The sequence below is a fragment of the Elephas maximus genome, chromosome 4 (genome assembly GCF_024166365.1).
Source record: "Elephas maximus indicus isolate mEleMax1 chromosome 4, mEleMax1 primary haplotype, whole genome shotgun sequence".
Classification (NCBI taxonomy): domain Eukaryota; kingdom Metazoa; phylum Chordata; class Mammalia; order Proboscidea; family Elephantidae; genus Elephas; species Elephas maximus.
Window position 1 is genome coordinate 103,214,364 of NC_064822.1, and position 11,306 is coordinate 103,225,669.

General features: G+C 44.1%; 1 protein-coding gene across 1 annotated transcript; it reads left to right on the top strand.

Annotated features, from left to right (window-relative positions):
* The first annotated feature begins 723 nt into the window (after positions 1-723).
* LOC126076301 (testis-specific H1 histone) lies at positions 724-2,104 on the top strand. The gene is made up of 2 exons (XM_049884858.1): positions 724-764; positions 1,216-2,104. The coding sequence occupies exons 1-2, from the start codon at positions 724-726 to the stop codon at positions 2,102-2,104; spliced, it is 930 nt and encodes a 309-aa protein (XP_049740815.1).
* Positions 2,105-11,306: the final 9,202 nt, after the last annotated feature.

The following is an 11,306-nucleotide window of genomic DNA, read 5'->3' on the forward strand; positions in this document are numbered from 1 at the left end:
TTTCCCCGTACATTTGGATAGTCTTTGCTCATCTGCAAAGAGCCACCACTTACTCTGAACCTTTGCAGTAATTCTCTGATATTGGTAAAAAAAAAAAAAAGGATTATTAGCCTTTTTTTTTTTTTAGATGAAGTCAGATAATAAAGAATTTATTGATGTCATGTGCCTATTAATGAGCTAGGATATGTATCTGTGTCTTCCAGATCCAAGGCCAGTTTTTTTTTTTTTTTTGTCTAGGACTTATCTGGTTGGGCAAAGGGAGCAGGCAATCCAAGAAGAGGGAATAGCAAAGGTAAAGGGATGGGCAGAAAAGAAAAACCTATGTTCCAAAAATAATGATTAGACCAGCATTCTTAGGCTATTTGGAATCTGGATTGTTCCAATCCAGCTGAATGATGCATCTAAACTTTCTAGGTACAGGAATTATTGTTTAGGATAGAGGGACCACAGCAGTTTCTGTTGTCTCATGTTCCTGCATAAAATCCAACATGGGAGAGTCAGGGAGACATGTCTGCAGATAACTAACTGATGAGACCTAACCTAAACTTGACAGTTTCTGGGCCGAGTTATGTCTTATAGACAAGCACATTTACTTTTTATAGGCATTGCCTTGCTTGTTTTACTATAGTTGGGAGTAGGGTCGCTATGAGTTGGGATCGACTGGAGGGCAACAGGTTTTGGTTTGTGGTTTCTCTCACCTTAGGGAATCGTGGGTAAGGCGGTATGCAAGGCCACAGAAAAACCGCAGACTTCACGAGGTCCAGGTCAGGATCAATAAGAATTTGTTGTTAGTTGCTGTGGCGTCTATTCCGATATACGGCAGTTTAAAACCCCAAACAAACCCATTGCTGTCAAGTCGATTCTGACTAATAGCAACCCTATAGGGCAGCGAAGATTTGCCCAATACGGCTTCCAAGGAGCATCTGGTGGATTTGAACTGCCGACCCTTTGGTCAGCAACCGTAGCACTTAACTACTACGCCACCAGGGTTTCCTATGGCAATTTGGTAGGGCTCAAAACCCTGGGGATTAAAAAGGGCTGTGATTGTTAGGGACGCACAGGCGCTGAAAATCTCGATTGGTTTCGACCAAGAAGGAAGTGGCGTCTGATTGGTTATTAAAAATGAAAATGGCCCTTACCCGGGTGGGACCCGACAGCCCTTGTATTAAATTTTAGGACCTGAATATCTCGGCTGGGCCAGCCTTTGTGACGTAGCCCAGCCAGCCTTAGCCCAGATCATGCCTTGGCGGGCGAGGCCCAAAGTCAGCGGCCCCGCGGAGGCCGGAGCGGGGCCATGGCTGAGGCGGCCGAGCCCAGTGGCGAATCCCTTGGCGCTCAAGTTAAAACCCAGCCACCCGTGGAAAAAATGCTCGCGAGGCCGCCAAGGCGGGGCCAGCGCTCCGTGCTCAAAGTGTCCCAGCTGCTGCTCCGGGCCATCACCTCACACAAAGGGCTGACTCTGGCCGCTCTCAAGAAGGAGCTCGGCAGTGCTGGCTACGAAGTGCGCAGGAAGAGTGGCCGCCACTCGGGCGAAACGCCCAGGCCTGAGGTTAAGGGCACGAACCTCCGAGTCAGCGGCAGCGACGCCGCGGGCTACTTCAGGGTTTGGAAGGTTCCGAAGCCGAAGAAGAAGACCGTACGCCCTAGGTTGGAAGAGGGCTCCCGCTCTCCGAGGAGGGCCCCACCGGGGCCCTGGAGCCCACGGAGGCGCCGCACGCGTCGCAAGGCGGCCAAGAAGGCCAGGGAAGTATGGAGGCGGAGCAGGAAGGTCGACTTGAGGATGAGGAGACAGAGGCCAAGAGCCAAGGACCTGGTGCGTCCTAGGGCCAAGGAGGAAGCGAGACCCAAAGAGATGGAAGAGGGGAGACCAGGGACTACTAAGGAGCTGAGGCCAACAGTGCGAGAGGACAAGAGGCCAAGCTCAAAGCAAAGGGAAGCGAAGAAGCAGGACTCCGAGAAGTCGGTAAAACGGACCGTCCAGAAGCCAACCCCGGTTAAAACCGATCGGACCTCTAGTGGGCAGGCTAAGACTCAGGACGTAAAGGCGGCTCGCACCAAGACTTCTAAATCTGAAAGTCCTCAGACTGCAACTGGGAATCCCTAGTGTTGGGGCGGCTTCCCTCCCTCCAGGCATAGAGGCTCTTCCCCTGAGGCTCAAACAATAGCAGCTGTCACACTCATTGAAATGGACAAAAACTATTTACACGACCATTCCACCACATTGTGTCTGTTTCCTCTTTGATGCTCCTGGAAGAGAAAGCGTGGGTGTTAGGGTCAGACTTGTAGCAAGGGTATTTGGGGTGAACAGAGGAATGGGGCTGAGATTTTGTTCCTGGTGCAAGATCCAGGAAAGTGCTTTTCAGAAGAAAAGAAGAAAATCAGCAATTTAACCAGGTCAGAAAGAGTGTTGAATTAATGCTAGACAAAAAAAAGACAATAGCTAATCTAAATTGAGTCTTGGGGAGGAGGGCATAAAAGGGAAAGGGGCATATAAGGGAAGGCATCATTGGGACAAGCAAGTACAGTGGTCCCACTTTTTAAAAGTGTTCTCACCGAAAATTCCTTTTAGGAAACCCCTTCTTCCAAAGTTGATTCTAATGAGTTTTCAGTTTTCCCCTGAATTGATAATTTATTTTAACTTAAATGGGATAGTTTGTGAAGGCATCTAGCACAGGGCCTGGCACAGGTGCTCATCCGTGTGTGTTAAATACATGTATAAGGAACTTGTGATGGGGTGGTAATGTGGTATAGCAGAAAACTATACTAGATCAGTACTTAGGGAACCAGGATTCTAGTCAGAGCTCTGCCACTCTGACCATAACTGACTTATTATTTAACCTTTTATGGCCTTGGTTTCCTTCTCTGTGAAAAGTTGAGAACCAGCTAGGATCATTTTAGGTGATTTTAAGTGTCAGTAAAATGATAAGGGGTGGGGAACTTAAGCATTGTGACATATATATTTTGCTTGACAGAATTCAACAATAGGGGAAATATCAATTGGGAAAGTACTAACGCCTGAGAAAGGGAAGTATGAAAATTTACAGAGTGCATATCAGAAATATATAAGGGGATATAGAAAGCTAGATAATATCTAGGTGTTTTGCTTAAAAAAAAAGTATTGTGCTGTATATACGGGGCATGGAGCAAATGTGTGATTTCTTTCAGTTCTTAGTGCAGAGGTCAGGGACAGTGTGGGAGCAAGTCCCATGCCATAGACTATGACAGGACACAGAGATGATTCCAAGGGAATCAGTGTATCAATTCGTAGAAACCACTAATTGTTTTCCAGCAGAAACTAAAGGAGCAGGGAAAGGGAAAGTACCTGGGAAGTGCTTTTCATTCTGGAAAAGAGGTGAGAGTAAAGGCGGGAGGTGGAAAGGTGTTAGAATCACTCAGGGACTCTTTCCAGTGATATCTGACCAAGCTTTTCTCCCAGGAGAATCTGATGTCTTCTGAAAGGAACAGGTATGTATATTAAAAAAAAAAAAAATTAAGTGATGCTAATATTTGCCCTCCCACACACTTAATTGAGAATCATTGCTTTAAGCCCACAAACAGCAAAATGCTTGCAGTGTATCTCATTTATACCTGAACTTTGAAATTTCCCCATGCTGGAATTAAGTTTAGCTGTGCATTTGAATTGTCTGAGTGGTAGAGTGCAGCAAACAGAATCCTTCAGAATAGGGAGCCACCTGAAAAGAGGCAGTGAGAAAATCAAACATTGTCTATTGAACACAATTAGTACAAAATTAATCAAATGCCCTTATTATAGCCAGATATATTGCCCCTTTATAGTTTGGAAATGCTTTTACCTAAAGAACCAGGTGATCTAGAATTGAAAGCTCCTTTCCCCTAAAGTAGGAGGCGAAGGACACTGGCAGAGTCTTGCCAACTTGTCCTCTAAATTTCCTGGAGATCATCTTCCTTCTGCTGCATTCTGATGATTTCTTCATTGAAGCAAACTTCCATTCATTTCTTTGGCAGACCTAACAAGCTTATTGCATGCCTAGGGTGTACAGGACCAGTGGCAACACAGACCCAACCATATTCATTTCAGATTAATTTTCATTGATGAGCTTTATGGTGGCTGTACCCTAATGAAATAACAATAAATTACCATGACTCGTTGGCAAGCTATCTGGATTATCCAGATCATAATACTAGCTGGGTGGTTCTGGAAGGGAATTCCCAAGCACAGGTAATATCATCCCTAGTGCTCATTAACGATGAAGTGCCTGCAAGATTCTGGACCCTGTGCTGGGGATACCAAGATGTAAAATACCATCTTCACTTTCCAGCATTTACATTCTAGTGGAGTATTTGGTTATTTAACTTTAATCAGAGCAACTGGAGCATCTCTGACCTCAGTTCTTTGCTTTTTTACCTTTTGCCTCAACTGTTGATGAGATAATTGGACTTCAGAGTTGTAGTGAACCTTATATAACCCTCTAGCCACTGATCCACCATCAAATATTTGATGATTGTTTAAAAAACAGTTAACACAAATGGCCTTTGTTGTTGTTATTGTTAGGTGACTTATAGTCAGTTCTGACTCATAGGAACCTTATACTGCAACAGAAACACTGCCCAGCCATGCGCCGTCTTCACAATTGTTGCTATGTTTGAGCCCATTGTTGCAGTCACTTGTGTCAGTCCATCTCTTTGAGGGCCCTCTTCTTTTTCACTGACCCTCTACCTTACCAAGCATGATGTCCCTCTCCAGGGACTGGTCCCACCTGGTTACATGTCCAAAGGACATGAGACGAAGTCCCACCATCGTTGTTTCCAAGGAGCACTCTGGCTGTACTTCTTCCAAGACAGACTTATTCTTCTGGCAGTCCATGGTATATTCAGTATTCCTCGCCAACAGCACAATTCAAATTTATCAGTTCTTCTTTGGTCATTCTTATTTATAGTCCAGCTTTCCCATGTATGTGAGGGGATTGAGAATATGGCCTGGGTCAGGCGTACCTTAGTCCTCAAAGTGACATCTTTGCTTTTCATCACTTTAAAGAGGTTTTTCTTTTCTTTTTTTTATTGTGCTTTAAGTGAAAGTTTACAAATCAAGTAGGTCTCATGCAAAAATCTGTATACACCGTGCTGGGTACTTCTAGTTGCTCTCACCCTAATGAGACAGCACACTTCTCTCCACCCTGCATTCCCATGTCCATTCAGCCAGCTTCTGTCCCCCTCTGCCTTCTCATCTCACCTCCAGAAAGGAGCTGCCCACATAGTCTCATCTATCCACTTCAACCAAGAAGCTCACTCCTCAGCAGTATTATTTTCTATTCCATAGCCTAGTCCAATATCTGTCTGAAGAGTTGGCTTTGGGAATGGTTCCAGTCTTGGGCCAACAGAAGGTCTGGGAACCATGACCTCTGGGGTCCCTCTAGTCTCAGTCAGACCATTAAGTCTGGTGTTTTTATGAGAATTTGAGGTCTGCATCCCACTGCTCTCCTGCTCCATCAGGGATTGTCTGTCGTGTTCCCTGTCAGTGCAGTCTTCGGTTGTACCCGGGCACCATGTAGTTCTTCTGGCCTCAGGCTAATGGAGTCTCTGATTTATGTGGCCCTTTCTGTCTCTTGGGCTCATAATTACCTGGTGTCTTTGGTGTTCTTCATTCTCCTTTGCTCCAGGTGGGTTGAGACCAATTGATGCCTCTTAGATGGCCACTTGCTAGCGTTTAAGACCCCAGATGCCACTCTCCCAAGTGGAATGCAGAATGTTTTCTTAATAGATTTTATTATGCCAATTGATCTAGCTGTTCCCTGAAACCATGGTTCCCAGACTTCCACTCCTGCTACTCTGGCCTTCAAAGTGTTTGGTTTATTCAGGAAACTGCTTTTGGTTTAGTCCAGTTGTGCTGACCTCTCCTGTATTGTGTGTTGTCTTTCCTTCACCTAAAATAGTTCTCGTCTATGACGTTATTAGCGAATACCCCTTTCCCTCCCTCCTTCCCTACCCTTGTAACCATCGAAGAATATTTTCTTCTTTGTTTAAACTCTTTCCTGAGTTCTTATAATAGTGGTTTCATACAATATTTGTCCTTTTGCAACTGACTGTTTTCACTCAGCATAATGCCTTCCAGATTCATCCATGTTATGAAATGTTTCATGGATTCATCATTGTTCTTTATTGGCGCGTAGTATTCCATTCTGTGAATATACCATAATTTATTCATTCATCCGTTCATGGGCACCTCATTGCTTCCATCATTTTGCTATCGTAAACAGTGCTGCAATGAACATAGGTTTGCATATATCTGTTCGTGTAAAGGCTCTTATTTCTCTAGGATATGTTCCAAGGAGTGGGATTGCTGGATTGTATGGTAGTTCTATTTCCAGTGTTTTAAGGAAGCGCCAATCGATTTCCAAAGTGGTTGTACCATTTTACATTCCTACCAGTGTTCCAGTCTGTCCACAACCTCTCCAACATTTATTATTTTGTGTTTTTTGGATTAATGCTAGCCTTGTTGGAGTGGGATGTTTTATCACTGTAGTTTTGGTTTGCATTTCTTAAAGAGGTTTTTTGCAGCAGATTTGCCCAATGCAGTGCCTCCTTTGATTTCTTGACTGCTGCTTGCATGAGCATTGATTGTGGATCAAGTAAAATGAAATCCTTGACAACTTGAACATTTTCTCCATTTATCATGATGTTGCTTATTGGTCCAATTGTAAGGATTTTTTTTTTTTTAATGTTGAAGTGTAATCCATGCTGAAGGCTATATAGTCTTTGATCTTCATCAGTAAGAACGTCAAGTCCTCTTTACTTTCAGCAAGCAAGGTTGTGTCATCTGCATTTTGCAGGTTGTAAGTCAGTCTTCCATCAATCCTGATGCTACGTTCTTCTTCATATAGTTCAACTTCTCAGATTATTTGCTCAGTATACAGACTGAATAAGTATGGTGAAAGGATACAACCATACCACACACCTTTCCTTATTTTAAACCACACGGTATCCCCTTTTCTGTTTGAATGACTGCCTCTTGGTCTATGTACAGGTTCCTCATGAGCACAATTAAGTGTTTTGGAATTCCCATTCTTAGCAATGTTATCCATAATTTGTTATGATCCACACAGTCAAATGCCTTTGCATAGTCAATAAAACACAGGTAAACATCTTTCTGGTATTCTCTGCTCTCAGCCAAGATCCATCTGACGTAAACAATGATATCCTTCATTCCACGTCCTCTTCTGAATCCAGCTTGAATTTCTGGCAGTTCCCTGTTGATGTACTGCTTTAACTGGTTTTGAGTGATCTTCAGCAAAATTTTACTTGTGTGTGATATTAATGATTTTTTTTTGATAATTTCCACATTTTGTTGGATCACCTTTCTTTGGAATGGGCAAAGAGATGGAAGCAAGAAGGTGCTCATCTCTTCCAGTCGGCTGGCCAGGTAGCAAATTTGTCTTCCAAATTTGCTGGCATAGATGAGTGAGCATACCCAGCGCTGCATCCATTTCTTTAAACATCTCAGTTGGTATTCTGTCAATTCTTGAAGCCTTGTTTTTTTGTCAGTGCCTTTGGTGCAGCTTGGACTTCTTTCTTCAGTACCATTGGTTCTTGAGTATATGCTACCTCCTGAAATGATTAATGTTGATCAATTCTTTTTGGTACAGTGATTCTGTGTATTCCCTCCATCTTCTTTTGATGCTTCCTGCATCATTCAATATTTTGTCCATAAAATTCTGCAATATTGCAACTTGAAGCTTGAATTTTTTCTTCAGTTCTTTCAGCTTGAGAAATGCTGAGCAAGTTCTTCCCTTTTGGTTTTCTATCTCAAGGTCTTTGCACATATCATTATAATACTTTGTCTTCTAGAACTGCTCTTTGAAATCTTCTGGCCTTTACAAATATGAAAAGGTACAATTTTACTCAGAGAAATGCACATTAAAAAAATAAAACAGCATTTTATCTTGTTAGGTGTCTTCAAATCGATTTTCAACTCATAGTGACCCCAGGTGACAGAGTAGAACTGCCTCACAGAGTTTTCTTGGTTGTAAGCTTCAAGCAGATTGCCAGGTCTTTCTCCGGTGGAGCAGGGCTGAGTGGGTTCAAACCAACCTTTCAGTTAGCAACCAAGAGCTTAACTGTTGTGCTAATAGGGCACCTTTTAGATGGTCAAAAATCTAAATCTTGAGAATCTACTCTGTTGGAGAAACAGGCACTCACATACAATGCTACCGGGAGTGTAAATTGCTACAACCCCTAATGAAGGGAATCTGGCTATCAAAATTACAAATGCAAATACCCTGTGATCCAGCAGGATCACTTTTAGAGTTTATTCTTTAGATATTGATACCATGTGTGAAATGACTTATGTCCAAGGTATGTAATGTGCAGAGTTGCATTAACAACAACAAGAATAAAAATGGGAATAACCCAAATATCGCTGGATCGGTTAAACTGTGAAACTTCCATACAGTGAAATAGCATACAGCTGTGAAAAGGGGGAAGATTCCCTACGTATTGTTATGAAAGCCTCCCCAAGATACATAAAGTGAAAAACAAAGGTTCAAGACAGTATACTATTACGTAAAAAAGAGGGAAAATATGAATATCTGTTTGTAATTGCATGAAAAAAATTTGTAAGGATACACAACAAATCTATTATGAGAAGAAAGTAATGGGAACTGAAGGGGATAGGTAGAAATGACTCTTCACCCTATTGTATTTGTTTTCTGAATCATATAAATTGTAACTTGTTGAAAAGTAAGATAAAAATTTCCACTTAATTGGCAATTACGGCTCTTTCAATTAAAAGGTGGTTTGTACTCTTCCATGCGTTATTTCGTCTTACTGTCACTTCAGTCTCTAAGATAGATCTTAGGTGAAAAAAGCCAATGTTTAGAAAATACACATGACTTTTTCCTGCAAATCCATTGCTCTCTCCACTTCACTACAGTCATAGATGTTGACTAGGGCCTCCCAATCTATTCATGACTCCACAAGACATCTTTTTTATGTAGGCAAAGATTTCAATGCAAACATCACAATTTGTTAGTGGTCTGAAAGTGACAGATCTGTCCTGTTCCTACCCCTCTTCTAGGGAGTTCTAATAGGGCAAGACTATGGTTGAGCTGGCGATTACTCCAGTCGAAACCTGGGTGCCTAGGAGGGACAGGAAGATAGTTTTTTTTTTTTTTGGAAGTTAACATAGGGCACCATGGCAGGAAAGGGCTTTTCAAAAGCCAAAGAATTTGGAAGAGAGGAGCAGAACTGAAGACTGAGGGGGTGTCAACACTGAGGATTTAGATGAGGCTGGAAAAGGCACTGAAGGATATAGGGATTTCAATAGTACACTCTCGAGCTGGCTGAGTGAAGTGGTCCCCCAATGAGCAATCACAGCTGTCTTTCTCCATCTTCCCTTAACCCCCTCCCCGCTTTTTGGTTAAATATCAGACTTGTCAAAAGTGTATTACTCCAAGTGGCTGGGAGGAAGTAAGAGTGAATGCAAGAAAATAAACACAGGAAGTCTAGAGGCAACAAAACAGGTTGGCTGTGTAAGGAAAGCTGCACCAGCACCTGTGGATATTCCTCTAAGCAGTAAGTTGGTAGCTCTTTGAGGCAACGCCAAACCAGGAAGATGAGGTATTGGTGATTCAGTGGTAGAAGTTTTCCCCTCCATTTCAGAGTCCCAGTTCAATTCTGCTGATGCACCTAATGGGAAGCCACAACCCTCCTTTCAGTGGAGTCTTGCTTGTTGCTATGATGATGAACAGGTTCCAGCCAAGCTTCTAGACTAAGATGGACAACAGACTAGGAAGAAAGACTTCGAAAACCAGCCAATCAATGGTCATGGAACCTGGCAGCGTTCTGTTCTGTATGGGGTTGCCAAGAGCCTGGGTGACTGAATCTAAGCTAACGATAACATCCAAGAAAAGCCAAGCCTTTGGGATGCACTCAATGCCTGCAAGGTGGTTTCCTTTCCCAGCCACAGAGAAGCCCTGGGATCTGGAGGCCTTGTCAGTGGGTCAATGGCTCACTGTTTTTTTTCCCACAGCCATTTCCTGCACTATCCTGTCTATACTCTCCGTCAGACACCCATCCTCTTCACCCTCAGCGATGAATGGGTCTGGTGGACCAGGTGCCTGCCCAACTTCGTCTGGGCGATAGTGCGTGCCTTACATGGCTCAGAATCTCCAATTATTGTGAACCTGCCTGGGGGGCAGTTCTTAGTCACTGCACCACCCTGAAACCCAGACTTGGACTCAGCACTCTGAGGGGCTCACCAGAGCAGTGTTCATCCTGAGACTGAGTGCCTCCTTAAAGTTTGCACCCTAGGCACCTCGCTCGCCTTAGCACTCTCCCACCACTGCACTCAGTGGGAACAGACAACCAGTGGCATCAGGCAGAGTCTTCAGGTTGGGTGTCCTACCTGGCTGAGGCTGGCAGGGGAGAGATGTCTGGCAGACAGCTCCTCTGACTCGGAGCCAACCCCAGGAGGGAGGGGTGTGGTTCAACCAGTGGTGTCACCAGGCAGGTATTTCGCCAGGGGCCGAGGCGTGGAGGAAGCTCACCCTTGGCCCTGTGACAGCCCCGGGAGCTGCTCGGCACCCACCACTCTGCTGCAGCCTTTTTGTTAGGGGAGAGGAGTGTGGAATGGAGGGAAACATGGAGGAGAGGATGGAGAGGGGAAGTCAGTGATACAGCCAGCACGTCCTTTATTCAACTGACAGAGACAATAAGGAGCTTAGTATAGATTCCTAAGTAAGGTTCCTTGTTGGATAACCCATAGGAAGTTCACAGTAATTCGGAGGGAACGAGGTCAGACAATAGCTAGAAGTTCTGCAGGCACAGAGCAGTAACACGTTGGGCTGAATAGCAAGTGGGCACCACAGCTCAAAACCTCCTGGAGGAGGGCGCCTTGGCACTCAGTGGCAAGAGACAAATGTAAGGAAAAGTGGTGGGTGGTGGGTGGTGGGAGGGCTTGGCTAAGGAACCCTCCGGAGCAGGGATCATATTCACACTGGATCCCCCCAGGCCTGGAATAGCCGACATTTGGCACGTAGTAGGCGTAGTGGTTAAGTGCTACGGCTGCTAACCAAGAGGTGGGCAGTTCGAATCCACCAGGCGCTCCTTGGAAACTCTATGGGGCAGTTCTACTCTGTCCTATAGGGTCGCTATGAGTTGGAATCGACTTGACGGCAGTGGGTAGGCACACAAAAGATTGCTTATAGAATTTTAGGCACACAAAAGATTGCTTATAGAATTGAGACATTCTCAGGAGCTACAAGAACCAGGAAGGGACAGAGTAAATAAAAACTGTGAAAAGTGGAAAGAGACTTTAGAAATTACATCAAGGG

Coding starts and splice junctions, on each gene's coding strand:
- LOC126076301 (XM_049884858.1), top strand. CDS start 724: ATGCAAGGCCACAGAAAAACCGCAGACTTCACGAGGTCCAG. Junction 765..1,215: donor GCAGACTTCACGAGGTCCAG/GTCAGGATCAAT, acceptor TTTGTGACGTAG/CCCAGCCAGCCTTAGCCCAG.